The 22,416-nt window shown below is 39.4% G+C and overlaps 1 protein-coding gene across 1 annotated transcript in view; it reads left to right on the forward strand.

The window, feature by feature from the left end:
* Positions 1-230: 230 nt before the first annotated feature.
* LOC126335561 (UDP-glucosyltransferase 2-like) overlaps positions 231-22,416 on the forward strand; it is a 75,197-nt gene continuing 53,011 nt past the window's right edge. Inside the window, exons 1-2 of the mRNA XM_049998981.1 lie at positions 231-322; positions 6,745-6,923. Of these exons, the coding sequence (XP_049854938.1) occupies positions 283-322; positions 6,745-6,923 (219 nt within the window). The 5' untranslated portion in view covers positions 231-282. The remainder of the gene's footprint in view (positions 323-6,744; positions 6,924-22,416) is intronic.

Consider the following 22,416-nt stretch of genomic DNA (forward strand, 5'->3'; position numbering starts at 1 on the left):
CAAGGCTTTAACTGGCGTTGTAAATTATGAAAATTATCCGTTTTGGATATCTGTGGCAGAAACCAAACTTCATGTGACGTTTGAAGAGATTTGTACTGTCAGGATGACTCACTCAGTGCTATCAGCTATCGTGGGTTTAGATGAAGACGAAAGTTGCAACGTAATCGTAGATAAGATGATTCAGTAAGATACTCTGCTCCTATATATAACACCGATTCGCGATTTCGCTGTCATACGTTGTTGATCTACAGATGTCGCTTGAGGCTGTCATAAAATAACAACATGCACTCATTTTACGGCCGAAGCCTCACTACAATGAACGGTAAGTCGCAATCTCTTTCCTGCTTTTTTTAAGCCGTAAGGCTTAGGTCTGGTTTCATATCTTTCACACATGTTCCTAACGATTTCTGAGTAACTACTACACGCAACAGCTTCTTTAATATGTTTAGAATGTTCTAGTACGTGTCTGCTCTACCATTTTCGCCGATTACTACTACTTTTAGCGGATACCGTACCAGAAATCACAGTAACATACCTCTTCCTTAAGTAAGGGCTTACCGCAGACTTCATTCCTTCCTTAATCTGTTTAGCACCTCTTCATTTTACACCTTATTTCTTCACTTGTCTTTTTTTTCTTTCTATGTAAGCACAACATTTCAAATGCTCCTTCTTATTCTCCGCATTTGAAATTGTCGTCATTTAAGTTCCCTGCCATGTTACTCCAGACTGTCATTTTGGAAATGTTTTCCTTCTGTCTCCATTTATGTCACCTTCATTGTGGTATAGTACCTTAAATCACTAAAATTACACGAGAAATGGAGAAAACCTTTCCTTATATAGAACATTCTCTGTTTACAAGGTTCAAATCTTGATTTACGATACTCATTTTTCCTCATGTCCGTCTAGAAGAATGTGGCCATCTGTCCCACTGACAAGTCATGATCGACAATATCCGTATTTCGTTTACCATTATGAAAGGTAGTAAAATGATGTAATCGGAGGTGCTATATAGATTGCAATGTATGCGGATATAATTATTGTTGCGTAAGGCAAATTAGCGTGAAGAGCTACATCAATCTATCTTCGGACTGAAGATTACAACAGGACCCTGGTCTGTATTGTTATGGTTATTTTATTATTGTTTTCATTTTGGAATCTCACATTCAAACACTTCATTATTACTCTAAGCTTACTTTCCTTTAAATGGTTTGAGTCTTTTGTGTTGTTTGTATAAAATTGTGTGTTTGAAACAGAAGATGACTGGAAATTAAATGATTCATAAAAATAACTGAGCATTGGAACAATGTAGGCTACATGAAGGATTAGTATATAATGTGGTGAGTTATAATAAAAATCTTTAAGGTTTGGACACAGCCTGCGAGTTAATGCTTTTACAGAAACACGATGAAAAATCCTTGATGGCCTAAGGAATACATGTCACCATCATAGCAGTTAACTGCCTAATATTAATATAGAAATGAAGTATAAAATTTAAATTTCTCATATTCACTTCAAAACTGTCCCAGAGAGCGCACGATGTCATATATTTAAAGAAATGAAATACTGAAATTTAACTGACAACACACTCGCAGATTCTTCAGTTTACAGGTTACTTAATGGAAACTATCTCTAGCTAAATTAGATTTTCAGCTTTTCCATCTCTTTCGAGAGTACAAAACCACCAGATAGTAAACACTGAAAATTCAAGGGATTCACTATTCATGCCAATGCGAAGGAAAAATAAAACTCACACATTGAGTCCGCTAAACCATTAAAAGTAACTTTACGTATCTAAGGAGCCTAAACTGAAACATGCGTTACACTAGGTCGCAAGTTCGAATCCTGCCTCGGGCAAGGATGTGTGTGATGTCCTTAGGTTAGTTAGGTTTAAGTAGTTCTAAGATCTAGAGGACTGATGACTTCAGATGTTAAGTCCCATAGTGCTCAGAGCCATTTGAATTTGAGACATGCGTTAGCAGGCGAGCCCAAACTAAGATTAACGTTTCGTTTTTGTCTTATGTTCAAAATCTGCATTGATGCACTCTTCGCTATTACTGAAATAGTGTTTGAAGAACAGCATAAACCATCCCACATCGTACAGGTTTTTTCTGCATTCATCTCCGTATTCCGGATGTTGCAAATCTCTAGGTGGACAAGTACGGTATCTTTAATTTTTTATGTTCTTCAACGTCATTCTTGTGTGGGCTTTGGTGCGACTTGCACCAACCTCTACATCTCAGGGCAGCATTTACACTCAGCGTTCTCAGTTACTTCTAGGATGCATCCCACTTCTACACCTCGGTCTAGTACAATGGAATGTACAATGCGTGTCTCAACACATGCCATGTTTCCTGGAACTACTTCTTTTCGCTGTTTTTCACCTATCCCATTTCTTGCCGATTTTACTGAAAACCTCCTAACTTTTTAATTTATTAATCCATATAATTTTCAACACTTACTATAGCACCAAATCTCAGTGGTTTCGATTCTTTTCATTCCCGGTTTCCCCACAACCATGATTCACTGCGCTCCGCACACACATTCCCAGAAACTTCTTCTTGAAATTAAGACTCTTTTCACCAGGAATTCCCTCTTTTCCTCTTCGGCAGCTGCATAGTACGTTTTATTGTTTCCACGAAAGAAGAATTCCTTCTCTTCGTCTACTTCGTGGTGCCGAATATTGACGCTAAACCTGTCACTAATCTCATTTCTGCTACTACTACCCATTACTTTCATCATTCTTCTATTTACTGTCAGCCTAAATACTGTTTTAATTGAACTGTTCATTGCATTAAACAGAGCATGTAATTATTGTTCACGTTCCTGAGGACAGCGTTGTTATCAGTGAATCTTATCACATATATTCTGTCAGCCTGAATTTTAATCCCACTCTTGAACCTTTGTTTCATTTCCGTCTCTGCTACTCCCGTGTACAGACTGAACAGTAGGGGCGAAGGACTGCACGCCAGTCTTACACGCTATTTTAATCACAGAACTTCGTTCTTCGTCTTCCAGACGTGTTGCTCTCTCTTGGTTCTTGTACGTATTGTGTATTACCTGTCTTTAGCTGTAACTTACTCCTATTTTTCATCCTGAACCATTTTAAATTGCTGAAAAGGTCGAAAAAACCTATGAACGCGTCTTGACTTTCCTTTAGTCTTGCGTCTACTGGATTTTTCTTTCCTAAAGCCAGAATGATCGTCATCTAACAGATGACGTTGTCAGGAGTTTGGGCGCATGAGCTGTTGGTCTGATCCTCGCTGCAGTTCTCGTATTTATCTTCTCCTAATATCTTCAAAAATGCGTGGATTACGTTATTCCGAAAGTCTGCAAATATGTTGTCAGTCCCGTAAATTCTGCACATAAACGGGAGTAGTTGTTTTTTACCACTTACACTAATGATGGAATGTTATCTATTTCTTCTCCCTATTTTAATCTCAAGTTTTCCGAAGCTCTTTTAAATTCTAATTCCCTATCTTTTCCAGAGTGATATTCAAAAGAATAGAAAGATAGTATCTAGACATATGGAATGACAAGCAATTGAGTTTCAGGAAGGGCAAAGGTACAAGAGAACCATTTGTGAGAATGTACTTAGTAATGGTAGGCAGAGTGAAGAAAATTCAAGACACGTTACCAGCATTTGTGGACCTGGAAATCGCCTTCAACAATGCAAGGTGGAATAAGATATTTACAGTCCTTGGGAGATCTTGGCTAAAGTACAGAGACAGACGAATAATTTACAACATAATGTATCCCAATCGGAGTAACAAAAATAGGTCAAGAAAGTCAAATTAGATTGAAGGAGGTGTAAACATGGCTGCAGTTTATAATCTGCGTTCTTCAACTTGTGCGTCGAAGGAACAATGAAGCGATCTAAAGAACATTTCAAAACAGTGATAACAGGTCAAAGGGCACGGATACCGATGACGCGTTTCGCAATCGATGCGGACCTACTAGCCGGGCGTAAAGAAGAGACAGTTGTGGTAGGAGTGAATGGTTTCTGCTGTCTAGGAAATAAGGTTACATACAGTAGCTGAAGCAAAGCAGATATTCAACTGGTATAAGTGAAGACAAATTTCTTCAAAAGAAGAACCATGCGGGTATCAAATATCGACTTGGAAATGAGCAAGTAAGAAGTGCCAAGAGTACAAATTTGTATAAATGTGTACCATGGTCTATCTTAAATCAGAAGGAGAAACTCGAAGGTTTTGATATGAGGTGTTATGACAGCATATTGAAAACAAAGTTAACTGTAAGGTACAAAACGAAGAATTACTAGAAAGAAAAGGTGAGGAAAGAAGTCTGTGGAAGGCCTTTACTATCAGAAGTGGGTTACTGCTGTAGCATCTTAATATCGTTAATTTGGTGCTTCGAAGCTTCACAGAGGAGAAAAATGTAGGGATAGACTAAATCTAGAATATGTAATACAGATTGTGGACGATGGTATGTGTAATGGTTACGAATAGATCTGGAGGGTGCCACAGGTTACAAAAGGATGGAAGACAGCAGTAAATCTGCGAAAGACTGACGAATTAGAAAAAAAATTAATCGCAGGCGCATTTCACAGTCAGGTAAAAATTATTTGTACAAATGGCACTATTCCTATCAAACTGAATATTTGTGTGTACTTGTTATATCTTGATAAACAGTGTATTCGCAGAGATTCCACCATCACGACCATGTAGTGACTGCGGTCCGCAGGTGTATTCATTTGGATGCACGAAGATAAGTATTTTCTTGAAAGCAATCTTCATTGTTTCATCCGTTAAATCAGCATCGATGTCAGACAGTTAAGTTCCGTCCACCTGACAGTGGAACTACATGTTCTGAAACCGACGATGTTCTTCAGGTAACATACTACAGGTATTTCGAAAATAGTTTTTCATAACCAAGGTTTGTCTACATTTAGAAACCTGTATGACGGGAAATGATATTTTCTGTAAGTGAGCATTCAAGTATTAAGAAGCGATAAGAAAATAAATGATAAACAAGAGAAACAGGAGACGTTGAAGACTGAATACGTACTTGACCAGTGCGAATCGCAAAGCGACTTAACCACTACAAGGATCACCCCAACTACTTCCTCATAATCGACGTAATTGAATGGGTATTTCAACACTTTCTGCACCTTGCTTTGGACTGGCTATCAGGCGGTTGTACCATAACTGGATATTGTTTAACGTTAACCTTCTGAATGAGTGGTATAACCATAAGATTATGTGTCAATTTCGTTTCAGACCAAACTAATGTATTTGTACTGCTATTTAAAGTTTTTCTCCGCAGTGGAAAATAACTGTATTTGCTGCCTGCATCATTTATGTAGTACAATGTTACGATCTATCATGAGGTACTTATATAATGCCTTATCATACAATATGCAAAATATACGATCTTGTAACATTGGTAACATCTGTTCCTGTCATATCACCGAAGTTAAGCACTGTCGGTCTTGGTTAGCACTTCGGTGGGTTCTGGTCTACCGAGAGCTGTAGGCAAAGCGGAGTGCACCTAGACCGTGTGATTTCAATTGAGAGGTTACTTAAGTGAGAAATAGTGGCAACGGTCAAGAAAAACTGACCACATACCCCTCCATAACCACATCAGGTGACGCCAAAGACGCCTGCTCGGACTGTGTTTGTTTTATGTGCGCAATATGTAGTATTTAACTTTGCAGCGGAAGAAATTGTAAGAATACCCCAAAGGGAGGGTGTAGTCTCATATGAATATGCAGACGATATTGTAAAAGGTGCAAAGAATGTTGCAAAGTTGCAAGAAGCGATATGCGATATGGAAGATTGGTGTGTTGAACACGGCTTCGAAATAAATGTGGAGTAAACAGAAATTATGGTACTCAGAAATGGAGGAAGAACACCTGCATCAGCTGAGATCTTCATGCGAGAGAGAAAACTGAAGATTGTACCGGACTACAAGTACCTAGGGATCACAATACAAACAACTGCAAAATGTTTCATAAAACATGTAACAGAGAGAGCAATGCAAGCAATAATGGCAATACATGAACTACAATACATCATATCCCTTAGCCTAGAGACAGCAATGGCAGTATTCAGAGCCAAAGTCGTCCCAATACCGACGTGCGGCATATAAATTATTGGACCACATCTTACAGTGAACAACCTAACAACACTACAAAGAGTGAAGGCGACCTATATAAAGAAAGCAATAGGAGTGTCCAAAGCAACACGATCGAGACTTGTATACCTGCTGGCGTGGGAACGCTTCCTCATTGAAGACCTTCGGACAGTCCCGATGCTAGCCAATAGCAGCGGCTTGGAAAGTCTACTTAAAACATTGAAGGAAAAAAGGGAAGACATACCTCCAGAATTTTACAGCACATGTGCCATGATTGACCGAACATGGACAAAGGAAAACTTCGAGATGAGACACGTGATCACCAGATTGGCAGTCCATGAATTCCACCACCTTATTTGCAACAACACGTCATATCATGAAACAAACGAAATCTGTGAGTGTAAACTGTGTCACCAAATTTGCAGACGTTACCATATAGAGTTATGTACCAAAAGGACACGAACAATAAGTGACTATGCAAATCATGATATGTGAAATTTCTAATTTGTCTTATTACTGTCACTGTACATTGAATTTGTATGGCTATTTGGCTGCAATAAACTTATTATTAATATGTAATAAGTATTGGTTGCACAGTATGTACCCAAATCTGAAATGAAAGAGACGAAAGTAAACAAAACGTTATTTCAGACGGCTTGTTTCGTGTAGTTCTCCTACTACTGGTGTTGACAAACGTCACGTCAGCCTCGAAGATACTGGTGATGGCTCCCACGCCGTCCATTAGCCACCAGAAGGCCTTCCACGTTGTAACAAAGGCGTTACTTGAAAGGGGGCATGAAGTCACCTTATTCACGACGGATCCACTCAAGGTGAGTTTTCCCAAAATATTCCTCACTAACTCTAAAGTACATATAAAACCACCTAAAATCAACATCTGGCATGACATCCGAATTCATAGATGCAAAACGAAATTATTTCTGTCGATTAAACCTATGAAAGTAACTTCTTTTCCCAAATGGTAGCGTCAGTTCGTGTGATCATTTGAGTTGTGTGTGTGTGTGTGTGTGTGTGTGTGTGTGTGTGTGTGAGAGAGAGAGAGAGAGAGAGAGAGAGAGAGAGAGAGATACAGAGAAAGAGAGAGAGAGAGAGAGAGAGAGAGAGAGAGAGAGAGCAGGCATTGAAGTTTTCTTTTGAGATTAGAAAGTAGTTCCAAGCTAGAATTCGAAGTACAGATCGCAAGCCATCGTACAGATATTTATGTTTCTACAGCGAGATTTTCATATTGGAGCTCACTTTGCATGAACTGTTATAGTGACTGATCTGATGGGATAATAACATTAACATATGTTTTTGGGTGGGGTCTGCCTTTAGCAAAACACATCTTTCACTGGAGTTATGGCATCATCGGTGGGTTTTTTATTATTAAAGCTATTAAACATAAGGAATGTTCTTTAATGTTTAAATACATATAAATATTAGTTTCTAAATCGTAATTCCAGGTTTTGAAGAGCACATAAAATAGTGTAATCGTACCTATTACCACGTGGTACGGATTTTCTTCTGTATTACGTTTTTACAGTGTCTGTTTTTCTTCAGAGTTTGTCACCTGCACCTACATAGAACTTTATGCAGGCAAAAAATTTACGCAAAACTACGATTTCTAGACTGTTATGGCTATGACTGAGATTAATACTTTATGTGAAAAGGTTGTGTGTGTGTGCATATCTATTTACATTATGTTTCACTTACAGTGTCTGTTTTTCTTCAGAGTTTGTCACCTGCAACTACATACAACTTAATGCAGGCAAAAAATTTACGCAAAACTACGATTTCTAGACTGTTATGGCTATGACTGAGATTAATACTTTATGTGAAAAGGTTGTGTGTGTGTGCATATCTATTTACATTATGTTTCACTTACAGTTTCTTTTTGTCATCTTCTTCATTGTCAAGTTCTGTGTATCGAGTTGTCTCCGTCAATGTCACTGTTTACCGGCTGTAATAACAAGATGGCGGACAGTGTATCTGTAGAAGGTGTGGAAACAAGATGGCAGACAGTGCAACAGCTGAAGTTGTTTTGAATTTCTCAGAGGTGTGTATGTGTGTGTGAGAGAGAGAGAGAAGAAAGAAAGAGAGAGAGATACATTCACAGCTGTCTGCAATGGAGCTCTGTTCTCTGTCTTCAAAGAATTGTTAGATGATACAAACCTATAGAATTCCCCCAAACCCCCCCCCCCCCCCCACACACACACACACAGACATACACATGCGCGCACTCACACACACACACACACACACACACATACAGACACATAAAATTAAAAATAAATATATAATAATAATAATGAGAAATACTCAAATCTTCACTCTCCCTCCCTGTCGCGCTCTCTCTCTCTCTCTCTCTCTCTCTCCCTCTTTCTTTTCAGACACACACACACACACACCTAACCTTTCACATAAATTTTTAATCTTAGGCATAGAAGTCGTAATTTTGCAGAAATGTTTTGCCTACATTAAGTTTTATATAGCTGCAGGTGACAAAATGGTAAAGGAAAACAGACACTGTAAAAACGTAATACAGCAGGAAAACCACAACATGTGATAAGAAGGTATGAATACAAAATTTCATGTGCTCTTAAAAAACCTGGAATCACAATTTGGAAACTAATATTTATCTGAATTTAAACAGTGAAGAACATTCCTTATGTTTAACAGTTGTAATAATTAAAAAACCGCTGATGATGCTGTAACTGCATGAAACATCTCTGGGGCAAAAAAAAATTGTGTTTTACTAAAGGCAGAACTCGCTCACAAACATATGTTACTGTTAAAGCAAACACAGACAAAAGAGGTTCAACATCAAGGTGATAATATTATTTGCTTACATTGAGTTGTTTATAACGTTAACAAATCTTCAGTTGGCTCTGAAAATACTCGTTGTTTGAAAATAATAGTAACAATATAAACGACAATTTAGAACAACCCTATTCTCAACAACCACTGTTCATTTTCTGAACAACCACTTCTCAATCCCAGCACGTAAGATATCGCGCAGTCAACAACCGTATTTGCACTTGACACGTGGTTAGGTTTCGGTACCTCGTCATGAGTCTATGGAGAGAAGATAGTGTTGACTTGCGAAGCTCGGTTTTAGGAATACCCAAGTCCGGGAATTTGGTCACAGGGATTTCACATGTGTTGCCTTTACTTAGACAAGCAGTTGGTGGGCATGTTCCGAAATGGAAGTAATATCGAATTAAAAGTTTTCATTTTCTCAACCAGGTCAAGTAATCAGAATCACACGAGTTTCCGGCCAAGCACTCCTTAGCCATTGTCAAGTGGTATGACAGCCAGTGAGCTGCTGGTACGCCCCTTACATAAACTAGGCGACGGCTGTGACGTCACTGCCACTCTATTTAGGGTGTTACGGGTGATTTTCATTCAATATCTTCTTTAATTACACAATCCTAGAAGTCGTTTCTACAAGCCATGACGGATGTTTCGTCAAATATTATCCTGTGTTCCTTTCTTAAACATGCTGATCTAAAGCAGATTTCTCGGGGTAGTGTGGGCGGTGAAACCTCTCATGCTGCTTTCTGCGTTGTTCCACAGTGCGTCCTGCCTATCGAACGTAAGACTGGTTCAAATGGCTCTGAGCACTACGGGTCTTAACATCTGAGGTCATCAATTCCCTAGAACTTAGAACAACTTAAACCTAACAAACCTAAGGACATCACAAACATCCATGCCCGAGCCAGGATTCGAACCTGAGACCGTAGCAATCGCGCGGTTCCCAGACTGAAGCGCCTAGAACCGCTCGGCCACATCGCGTAAGACTGGCCACACTGGCAAAGTATCTTGTAGATCGCAGATTTTCTCACACCTGCTGCGTCTTCTAATTGTTCTCAGTAGTTGGATTTTAGCCGGAGGCCTGGAGAGCGATTCGATCTTGTGTCGTTTCGTTTTAGCAGATGGCGTATCTTGGCCAATACAGAGCCACAGACCTAGAACATGTTCCTTTCTTCTGATCCTCGTCGGTGGTCCTTTTTTAATCTTGCTTGCGACCACTTTATTTATTTTATGGATGTTATAGCCGTTGTTCAACTCATTTCATGGGGCAGGTAAACAGGGTGTGATATTCTTGCAAAATGCACCATTGTTTGTAAAACATTGCCCTTCTGGGTCTAAGTCGAAGACGATTAATAGGGTAGGTAAAATCTGTTGAATTTTTAGCATGATGCTCGCAGTGTCCCACATGTGGAGTGAGGAGATAGGGCAAGTTCGTAACCAGCTTATTTATTGGTGAACCAATGGAGGCTACGACGAGGTGAAATGGCGTCTCGTCCTCATTTACACAGTGTCCTACGGGACGACATCTGTGGGCAAAATATTTCAAATTCCTCCAAGGGGTTCATACGTCTTCCCTTCTCGTACGGATGGAGCTGTCTCATGTATGAGAACAACACTTTAGCACTATACCCACTTTCAAAAAGGCAGACAGCGAAAACAGATCGCTCTGAAAGAAGGCATAGTGCACCACTTTTGCCCTTACACGGTTTTAATAAAAAATGTTTCAACTTAAGTATTTTGAATAAGATGTTTTGTATTTTTATACAATGTTCGGTTGTTAAGTTTTGACCGGCCGGCGTGACCGAACGGACCTAGGTGCTACAGTCTGGAACCGCGTGAATGCTACTGTCACAGGTTCGAATCCTGCCTCGGGCATGGATGTGTGTGATGTCTTTAGGTTAGTTAGGTTTAAGTAGTTCTAAGTTCTAGGCGACTGATGACCTCAGATGTTCAGTCCCATAGTGCTCAGAGCCATTTGAACCATTTTTTTGTAAAGTTCTAAAAATTATAATATAATAAAACAATCGAATTCTAACATAATGTTAATCTATGTTGTCAATGCACCACACTTTTAATGAGGACGCTGTAGACTGGCATGACGTACACTGAAGACAGCTGTGTTGTAGCTGTAAAGAGCGACCTCAGTGGGAACTCAATATTCGACGTGAAAAGTCCACTTGTGACTTCGTGAATATATGTGGTTCTAATATATCAACATAATTTGACTGATATCTGTTTAATAATTAACTTACACTTAAAATTTATACAATCGTATATTTAGTAAGGCATGCACATTACCTTATTGTAACTGGCTCTACACGTCTCGCAACGTTCAAAATGGTCGCACAGTCACACAGATCTAGATATTCAATATACATTTCACTGGATACAATTGCTTTCCAATGGAATCAAACCTTTGAGTCACATATGAGGTGTGATTATAGAAACTGGTTAGTAAATAAACTGAAAATAGACGCTCATGTAACAACTATTGCAAAATGACACATTATTCGGTTTGCTACAGAAGGTTCTCAACACCTATAACGTATTTTACGGAAACTTACCGTTTATAAGCACGTTACATAAAAAATAGTCATCCCAGGACACTTACAAACAACAGCATGTAACACGCCTCTGTCCATCAGATTGGTTTCAGCTGTACTAGAACAGAAAAAAAAGAAAATTCTGCAGGTACGCCGTATACAGATAAAGCTACGCATTGACAATTGGGTCTCGTACAGCCACCAAGTGATTGGGGGGAGGGGAAGGGGAGGGGGAGGGATGTTAATTGATTGCTAGGTTTCACCAGCTTTTCCAAATAGCAAAAGTCATCCTCTCTGGGATTAGGAGCAGCTGATTTAGTGGGCCGGTAGAAGTTGGCCTGAGTTTTCTTCGGACTTAGAGGGTATACGCGCACAATTCTGGACACTGTCTGGATGACTTCAGTGTTCACGTCATGAACATACAGTGGAAAGGTCAAGCGCTGGTTACTGGGAATTTTGAAATAAACATTCTGGTTCATGCTCATGTTCAGAGACATGGTACGGAAAATACAGAACATCTTACTCTCCACACATACGGTTTAAACGCGTCATGGGTCCGGCGGTACAATTGACGAATTCTGTAATCTGAAAATCATGGGTCCTCTACATCTACATCTACCTCCATACTCCGCAAGCCATCTGACGGTGTGTGGCGGAGGGTACCCTGAGTACCTCTATCGGTTCTCCCTTCTCTTCCTGTCTCGTATTGTTCGTGGAAAGAAGGATTGTCGGTATGCCTCTGTGTGGGCTCTAACCTCTCTGATTTTATCCTCATGGTCTCTTCGCGAGATATATGTAGGAGGGAGCAATATACTGCTCGACTCTTCGGTGAAGGTATGTTCTCGAAACTTTAACAAAAGCCCGTACCGAACTACTGAGCGTGTCTCCTACAGAGTCTTTGACTGGAGCTTATCTATCATTTCCGTAACGCTTTCGCGAATACTAAATGATCCTGTAACGAAGCGCGCTACTGTCCGTTGGATCTTCTCTATCTCTTCTATCAACCCTATCTGGTACGGACCCCACACTGCTGAGCAGTATTCAAGCAGTGGGCGAACAAGCGTACTGTAACCTACTTCCTTTGTTTTCGTATTGCATTTCCTTAGGATTCTTCCAATGAATCTCAGTCTGGCATTTGCTTTACCGACGATCAACTTTATATGATCATTCCATTTTAAATTACTCCTAATGCGTACTCCCAGATAATTTATGGAATGAACTGCTTCCAGTTGCTGACCTGCTATTTCGTAGCTAAATGTTAAGCGATCTATCTTTCTATGTATTCGCAGCACATTACACTTGTCTACATTGAGATTCAATTGCCATTCCCTGCACCATGCGTGAATTCGCTGCATTTCAGTACAATTTTCTATTGTTACAACCTCTCGATACACCACACCATCATCTGCAAAAAGCCTCAGGGAACTTCCGATGTCATCCACCAGGTCATTTATGTATATTGTGAATAGCAACGGTCCTATGACACTCCCCTGCGGCACACCTGAAATCACTCTTACTTCCGAAGACTTCTCTCCATTGAGAATGACATGCTGCGATCTTTTATCTAGGAACTCCTCAATCCAATCACACAGTTGGTCTGATAGTCCATATGCTCTTACTTTGTTCATTAAACGACTGTTGGGAACTGTATCGAACGCCTTGCGGAAGTCAAGAAACACGGCATCTGCCTGTGAACCCGTGTCTATGGCCCTCTGAGTCTCATGGACGAATAGCGTGAGCTGTGTTTCACACGACCGTCTTTTTCGAAACCCATCCTGATTCCTACAGGGTAGATTTCTAGTCTCCAGAAAAGTCATTATACTCGGACCACTCTATATGCCGCCAGTCAGCCGTTGTCATTTTCTGTGTTGCTTGTTCCACTGACAACATGAAATTTTGTTCACGTCTGTGAGGAATGGGTTTTTGCTGGATGTGCTATTCTTACGCCGTGTCACAAGGCCATAAACCACTCCTAGTACACATTTTGTACTGCCTGCATTGATATATCGTGGTGATGAAATTTTTTTTTGTGAAAAATATTCCAATTAACTGCACATTTAAGATGCACATATCGTTCTTTCACAAATTTTGAGGCAAAAGACAAAAATGGGGAAGTCCTCGAGAAGGTACTGGGTTTTCGAGACACGCTATTTTGCGAAATCCATCCTATGCATTAATCGTGAATGCCTTCTCATAGTAACCGCTACGGTCGCAGGTTCGACTACTGCCTCGGGCATGGATGTATCTGATGTCCTTAGGTTAGTTACGTTTAATTAGTTCTAAGCGACTGATGACCTCAGAAGTTAAGTCGCATAGTGCTCAGAGCCATTTGAACCTTCTCGTTGTAAACAATCCAAAGACAGGTATCCTTAAACAAATAGTTCTAAATTGAGGAAAAAACTATTTTCCTTGTTTTGGCACCAACATATGCTTCGTAGAACTTCCTCCATCTTCAGTGGGTTCATTTACTCTCTGTTAAACGACATACAAGTAATTTATGCATTACGATACATACCAGTTTTGAGATTATAGTTTTTAACGTATTAAAATTTCAGACAGAAATGTAAAGGGGAGAAAACAAATATATATTTTAGTATTTCATAATGGTGTTCACGTGGCTATTTGATATTTACATCACACCTGGAATCATTGCCTTGCAGTATGTCTCCTCCAATTAATAAGCGTTAATGGATGTTTTGTTGTTTCATTAGCAAAATTTTAATCCCATTGTGAAATTATCGATATCTCTTCTCTTTTCTAATGTTTTTTTTCCTTTTTACATTTCCTTTTTTAGAGCACTACGGTTCTTATGTAGTTTCAGTTGTCGACACAGATTCACTATTTTTCTCTTTTAGTAGCGCTTTTTTTAGGTTACAGTACTACTTTTGGAAAAGTATGTAACATGTACCCACAGCCGGCACGGTAGCTCAGCGTGTTCGGTCAGAGGGTTAGCTGCCCTCTGTAATAAAAAAAACTTAGTTAATGGATCAAAGGCGAACTGAAACGGGTGTCTTTCGACGTCCGCCCCGAGCAGATGAAACGAACGAAAACGAACAAAATGAGAATTTTTTTTAAAAAAAATGGGGGGGGGGGTAGCGTCTTTTATTCATAATCAAATCGTCTTCGGTCCCGGGTTCGATCCCCGCCAGTGCCTAAATAACCAGCATTGGCGGCCGAAGACTTCCGGCATAAGAAGTCAGCCTCATTCTGCCAACGGCCTTGTCAAAGAGGACGGAGGAGAGGATAGAGGTTAAGGGCACCCTCTTGTCCTAGGGGTGGGAAATTGCCCCTAAAGGCGGAAGAATCAACAACGATCAGCGATATGAGGATGCAGAAGGCAATGGAAACCACTGCATTAAAGACACGTAACATGTATCCACAGGACATGTGGCCTGTAGTTGAAGAAGTGTCATGATGATCTCTCCATTGGCAAAAGATTCTGTAATAGTCCCCCATTCTGATCTCCGGGAGGGGACTGCCAAGGGGGAGGTTACTATGAGAAAAAGATTGAATAATCAACGAAAGGGTAATGTTCTACAAGTCGGGGCGTGGAATGTCAGAATCTTGAACTAGTAGGGAAACTAGAAAATCTGAAAAGGGAAATAGAAAGGCTCAATCTAGATATGGTAGGGGTCAATGAAGTGAAGTGGAAGGAAGACAAGGATGTCTGGTCAGATGAGTGTCGGGTAACATCAACAGCAGCAGAAAATGGTATAACAGGTGTAGGATTCGTCATGAATAGGAAGGTAGGGCAGAGGGTGTGTTACTGTGAACAGTTCAGTGACCGGGTTGTTCTAATCAGAGTCTACAGCAGACCAACACCGACAACGATAGTTCAGGTATACATGTCGACGTCGCAAGCTGAAGATGAACAGAAAGAGAAAGTGTATGAGGATATTGAAAGGGTAATGCAGTATGTAAAGGGGGACGAAAATCTAATAGTCATGGGCGACTGGAATGCATTTGTAGGGGAAGGAGTAGAACAAAAGGTTACAGGAGAATATGGGCTTGGGACAAGGAATGAAAGAGGAGAAAGAGTAATTGAGTTCTGTAACAAGTTTCAGCTAGTAATAGAGAATACCCTGTTCAAGAATCACAAGAGGAGGAGGTATACTTGGAAAAGGCCGGGAGATACGGGAAGATTTCAATTAGATTACATCATGGTCAGACAGAGATTCTGAAATCAGATACTGGAATGTAAGGCGTACCCAGGAGCAGTTGAAGAGGAATGGGCATGTCTAAAAAGGGCCATCACAGAAGTTGGGAAGGAAAACATAGGTACAAAGAAGGTAGCTGCGAAGAAACCATGGGTAACAGAAGAAATACTTCAGTTGATTGATGAAAGGAGGAAGTACAAACATGTTACGGGAAAATCAGGAATACAGAAATACAAGTAGCTGAGGAATGAAATAAATAGGAAGTGCAGGGAAGCTAAGACGAAATAGCTGCAGGAAAAATGTGAAGACATAGAAAAAGATATGATTATCGGAAGGACAGACTCAGCATACAGGAAAGCCAAAACAACCTTTGGTGACATTAAAAGCAACGGTGGTAACATTAAGAGTGCAACGGGAATTCCACTGTTAAATGCAGAGGAGAGAGAAGATAGGTGGAAAGAATACACTGAAAGCCTCTATGAGGGTGAAGATTTGTCTAATGAGATAGAAGAAGAAACAGAAGTCGATTTAGAAGAGACAGGGGATCCAGTATTAGAATCGGAATTTAAAAGAGCTTTGGAGGACTTATGGTCAAATAAAGCAGAAGGAATAGATAACATTCCATCAGAATTTCTAAAATCATTAGTGGAAGTGGCAACAAAACGACTATTCAAGTTGGTGTGCAGAATATATGAGTCTGGTGACATACCATCTGACTTTCGGAAAAGCATCATCCACACAATTCCGAAGACGGCAAGAGCTGACAAGTGCGAGAATTATCGCACAATCAGCTTAACAGCTCATGCATCGAAGCTGCTTACAAGAATAATATACAGAAGAATGGAAAAGAAAACTGAGAATGCGCTAGGTGACGATCAGTTTGGCTTTAGGAAAAGTAAAGGCACGAGAGAGGCAATCTTGACGTTACGGCTAATAATGGAAGCAAGGCTAAAGAAAAATCAAGACACGTTCATAGGATTTGTCGACCTGGAAAAAGCGTTCGACAATATAAAGTGGTGCAAGCTGTTCAAGATTCTGAAAAAAGTTGGGGTAAGCTATAGGGAGAGACGGGTCATATAGAATATGTACAACAACCAACAGGGAATAATAAGAGTGGACGATCAAGAACGAAGTGCTCGTATTAAGAAGAGAGTAAGACAAGGCTGTAGCCTTTCTCCCCTACTCTTCAATCTGTACATCGAGGAAGCAATGATGGAAATAAAAGAAAGGTTGAGGAGTGGAATTAAAATACAAGGTGAAAGGATATCAATGATTCGATTCGCTGATGACATTGCTATCCTGAGTGAAAGTGAAGAAGAATTAAATGATCTGCTGAACGGAATGAACAGTCTAATGAGTACACAGTATGGTTTCAGAGTAAATCGAAGAAAGACGAAGGTAATGAGAAGTAGTAGAAATGAGAACAGCGAGAAACTTAACATCAGGATTGATGGTCACGAAGTCAATGAAGTTAAGGAATTCTGCTACCTAGGCAGTAAAATAACCAATGACGGACGGAGCAAGGAGGATATCAAAAGCAGCCTCGCTATGGCAAAAAAGGCATTTATGGTCAAGAGAAGTCTACTAATATCAAATACAGGCCTTAATTTGAGGAAGAAATTTCTGAGGATGTACGTCTGGAGTACAGCATTGTATGGTAGTGAAACATAGACTGTGGGGAAACCGGAACAGAAGAGAATCGAAGCATTTGAGATGTGGTGCTATAGACGAATGTTGAAAATTAGGTGGACTGATAAGGTAAGGAATGAGGAGGTTCAACGCAGAATCGGAGAGGAAAGGAACATATGGAAAACACTGATAAGGGACAGGATGATAGGACATCTGCTAAGACATGAGGGAATGACTTCCATGGTACTAGAGGGAGCTGTAAAGGGCAAAAACTGTAGAGGAAGACAGAGATTGTAATACGTCAAGCAAATAATTGAGGACGTAGGTTGCAAGTGCTATTCTGAGATGAAGAGGTTAGCACAGGAAAGGAATTCGTTACAGGCCGCAACAAACCAGTCAGTAGACTGATGAAAAAAAAATGTAAAAGAAATAAGTGACTGCCACTAGGCTTTCTAAATTAGTGAGGGGGAGAGGGGGAAAGGGAGCGCACTAAGTGTTTAAGTAGGTGTACTTACTTTTGTGGATTCCGCCTTTTTCTCCTTCTACAGAGTAACTAAATGGTGCTTCCTAACAAGACATTGTTTCACTTGATCCACCATCTTGTTCTGGATAGGAGGTTTTGAATTTTTCAATTATGTTAGTCATTGAGGATATATGTCTTTGTTTTCCTTTTTGTCTGAATGTGTGTGTGTGTGTGTGTGTGTGTGTGTGTGTGTGTGTGTGTGTGTGTGTGTGTGTGCATGTACGTGCGTTTGTGTTATATGTCCTGATCTTGTAACAGTTTTTGTAGAGCTGCGAACAGGATTTCACTGGAAAGTGCTGTGTATTCAAAACTCTCGCCCACAACACCCAGAACAAGATGGAGAGATAAATATACATCATCTAAACAGCGAAACAGTATGTTTTAGGAGCACCATTCAATCACACTGTAGAAGCATGAAAACGCGACACCCACAATAAGTAAGTACACACATTTAGGTATTTAGTGGGCCCTTTCCCAACTCACCATTTCCCAAACTGTAATCACAGTCAGCAATTAACAATATGGCATAATAAAAGTCAGTAGTACTATTAAGAAAGAAAAAAGGAATAAAGATATTAGAAAGGAAAAAATAGCAATAATATCATACTGGGCCTAAAATCTGGCAAAGTACTTAACTTCATAATCCGCTATTAACTGCAGATGCCATACTGGAACGCAATAATTAAAGCTGCACTGCAAATATCAGTCACATGAACACAATTACGTAATACTAAAGTATACATTTATTTTTCCCGTTAATATTGTCTAACATTCTGCGTGGTGTCTGTCTGTTCTATATCGTGTCTCCCTACCACTTTCGAGCAACGACGCTCTGAGCGTGTTTCTTAGGGAATTGACTAGTTTGTACCTGGGACCTGTTACTTGTAAGGAGAAGCCAGACCACACATGACGTGTAGAATTCAGAAGAGTTCAGTGAGACTAGCGATGATATAACCAAATACTTAATGATTTCAGTGTCAGCTCCACTGCACTCACTGCAAAAGAATCTTAATACTAACTAAATTTTGGTGTTAGGGCTTCAAGGCTTTCCTATTTTTAGTTAGCTGGTAAAATAACGTCGAAAAAGCAGTTAAGTTTAGCATTGGAAATTTTTATTATACTCACAAAACATTGTTTATAAATTGCGCTATTGATAAACGGAAATGTTTTAATACAGGATGGTAAAAACCAACTGCGTTAAACAAAATTGTGAACGAATATTCCCTGAATGGGTTTCCAGGTTCTACAATGGATCAAAGGATGAACTATGCCATATTACATCTGTAATCTAGGTTTAAATTAAGTTTCACAAAAGAGAAAACTATCAAAATGGTCTACAGTGACCCTCAATTATCTTTAATTACTTATCTAACTTGTTGTAAATTACAGTGGCTGATGTGGCTTCTCAATAACTATACAACAGAAAAATCATCGCATTTCAGATTTTTACTTCAAGTGGCAAATGTGAACACCATGAGCTTTAATTGACGATCACACTAGTATTACGCAAAAAGGGGGTGTAACAGATGAGACTTCTGCAGTTCTGAGTGAAGCTTTATGCCCTGTTATGCGGAATCACGTGCGTTCATTACCTTGTCGGTGTTCGCCAGGGGGCGGCGGGCAGCACAGCTCTGCTCACCTCGCCACCTCGCAAGCAACTCTCTCCTAACTTCTCCTTACTACAATTTACCAAAGTTGGTTTAAAAAAAACTTCTGGCTGTGTTTTCATCTGACCAATCAGGGTCTCAATGTTAACCTTAAGCTCTGCCTAAAAAATTCTGTCTATCCAATGAGAAACGTTATACTTTTCATGGTGGGGCAATGTTTTTAAAGTTTGCAACGTAACAGAGATGTGAAAAAGTCTCACGCTAAAACTTGCAGCAGGTGTGGCCCTTTTTGTGTTATCATAAGATCTATACTTTTCTTCTGGAAGTATCTAGCTTTTAACATAGGCTGGGGGGTGGACATAGCAATTAACTGGCGACCTGGGTGTCCGTCCCTTATCGTAGGGACTTCAGCTTACCACGGTTCTGCTCTCGGCTTCTGTTCTCGTTTCTCCCCTAGGAACTGTGTCTGTCTCGCAGTTGGAAGGTATGACATGCATTTAGGCATTCTTGTGTTAGTCTGTGGTATTCCATTTGCTCACTCGTTAATCATATTACTTTGGTTAATTTAATGTCACAATTTATTTGGAGCTATGTGACATACTACTGGATTTGCTTATCATGTCAGGGTTTTCACGGAAGGTGTTGGATTTGCCTGACACCTTACATATCACCACCCTTCGAACTTAATTTTTGCACTGAATTTAGGCAATGATTGAATCGTTGTCTAAGTCAGTCAAAAATTTTCTAATTTAACTCAATTTTGTTGCGTACTGTTCAGCCACATTATTGTGTTCTATGCTAGTTTGTATTACTTATTTATGTTTTTATATTCTTCCACATTACTCTCAAAAATGACAAGAGAAGAATATTTTTATGCTGTTATTAATTTTTAATTATTTTCTTTCTTTATTTAAGTGTGAAGTTTGTTTTTTAAGAAGTTTGTCTTCGAATGTGAGGAGTCTTTCACATCGATTTTCTTAGAAATATTGTTTTTAAAAATGTAGTAAATAAGTAAGATCAATTCCTAAAACATTTTCTAAATATCATGTACAAGTGAAATGTTTTTGTTTCTAGACACTCATTTCAGCATTGTTACACTAACAAATAAGAATTATTTCCAAGAATTGCTTTGACAAAGAAATATACATACACAAGTATTGAGATATTATCCTAACTAATGGTACAAATGTTAAAAAAAGGGAAAACATCCAACAAGATAATTTTTTATTCCTTCTTTTCATAAGGAGAAAATAAGTAAAATATAGTTATTCTTTTATTTTTATGAGGAGAAAATAAGTGGCATATTGTTTTAGTGTTTATTATGCCTTACTTTTGTTCTTTATATATTGTCCATTTCAGAACTAATGACTTATTTTTATCAATAGCCTATTTTTTACTTAAGTCCATAGTCAATGACCATTGTTTTGTAGTTTATTAGCTGTCTGGTGTGCTTAACTTATTTAGTTTTTCACACGTTGATTTCACACATTCACACAATCCTATGAATGTTTAAGCATGAGGTTGTCAAATTTTTTTTGCACAAAGGTGATGGACTTGAGCGACATGGATGTGGGCAAGTATTTGATGTACAGCTTCTTCGTCGTTCCTTGTTGGCACTGGAAGTGTGTGTTGCTGTTGTGGAGGTCCTATAATGGAATGGAGCTGTGAGTGCTGAATCTCGTGGTTTACTGGTTTGTATGCGTAAAGTCATCGTTATGTGTCACTGAAAGCGGTCGTTTTTCGTTGTAATACTTCGCAGACGACTAGTTTACAATAGGGTAGGGATTTGGGAAGGTATGTCGTCTATTCTTCACCCATCTTCTTTCTTGATCTCAGTCTTGCGAATCTTCAACTACTGTTCTTCCTGCTTTTTCTCTGCTTCTTACTTGGTTCTTCTCTGGGCAGGATATGGAAATATTTATTGATAACTAGTCGATTTGAATTTCTCCTCTTATTAACAGTTTGATAAATTGTTTGGGCATGTCATTTTTATTGTGTGGAAGATTTCTTCAGTTTCGTGCATCAGCGTGCTGTTTAATAGCAGTAGTGTGAATTTTACACTTTTTGTTTTTTTGACAGTGGTGGCTTGCCTAAGCGGTCTTCTCGCCAGGATGTTCATTTTTTTTTTGTTCATTCTGCTGAGTCGGGGTGCTCAGGGGTTTATGAGTGGTGAAAGTCCGATGTTTACTTGTCAGTCCTTGCACCGGTCCCTTCTGGCGTTCGGTGTCCTGTCGTGTCTCTGCAGGTTTCCGTGTTCTGTCCTAGCAGATATACAGCCCACTTCAGCTACAACGGCCTTCTGTTGGTCTCACTGTCCTTTCCCTTCTCTCGACGCTTCTGCCTTGTAGGAATCGTGTCTTGCTAATTACATCCTTTTCTTCCTTGATACTTCTCGCGTTGCAACTTGTTGGTCGTTGCATCTCTTCCTTGCTGGAGTTTTTACAATGGTTCTTACAAAAAGTTTTACTTATCATCATCTAACATATGTCTAGTACGTACTTGTTTTACGCTTTCTTAAAAAGCTTTACAAATTTCGGCACCTTTTCCATGTTACAATTCTAAGGTATTTGGAGTCTTAACGTCTACTCAAGTATCCTCAAATTTGTTTTTATTTTTGTTTAGTGTTGTGGTGTATAGCATTTTAGTATTTCATGCTGTTAGACTACCTACGCTTTATCCCTTCACCTTAATCTATGGTACTGTTGGTGTTATTATTGAAACTACTTTATTTTTACCACCTTCCTCTCTCTTCATCCTTCTTTCTTCTGACGATCTTATCTGCAACATAATCTTGAAATATTGTGCTGATTATTAACCAGTAATAAAACTTTTTGATATGGCTCACATGGTGAAGTCCTTAGGTTTTGGCTGTTTTTGTGTTCATTAGTTCCACAGCATTATCATGAGCAATACGGCTAATTATGACAGGTCCTTTGTATGCAGCGTAAAACTTAAGTATTTTGTGTTTCTGTTTGCTGGAGAGATGGTGTGTTTTTACAAATAGTTTCTGGCCTACTGAGAATGTTCTTTTAATTGCTGTTCTATCTCCTCTT

Source organism: Schistocerca gregaria, chromosome 2, assembly GCF_023897955.1.
Source record: "Schistocerca gregaria isolate iqSchGreg1 chromosome 2, iqSchGreg1.2, whole genome shotgun sequence".
In the NCBI taxonomy this organism is placed as follows: domain Eukaryota; kingdom Metazoa; phylum Arthropoda; class Insecta; order Orthoptera; family Acrididae; genus Schistocerca; species Schistocerca gregaria.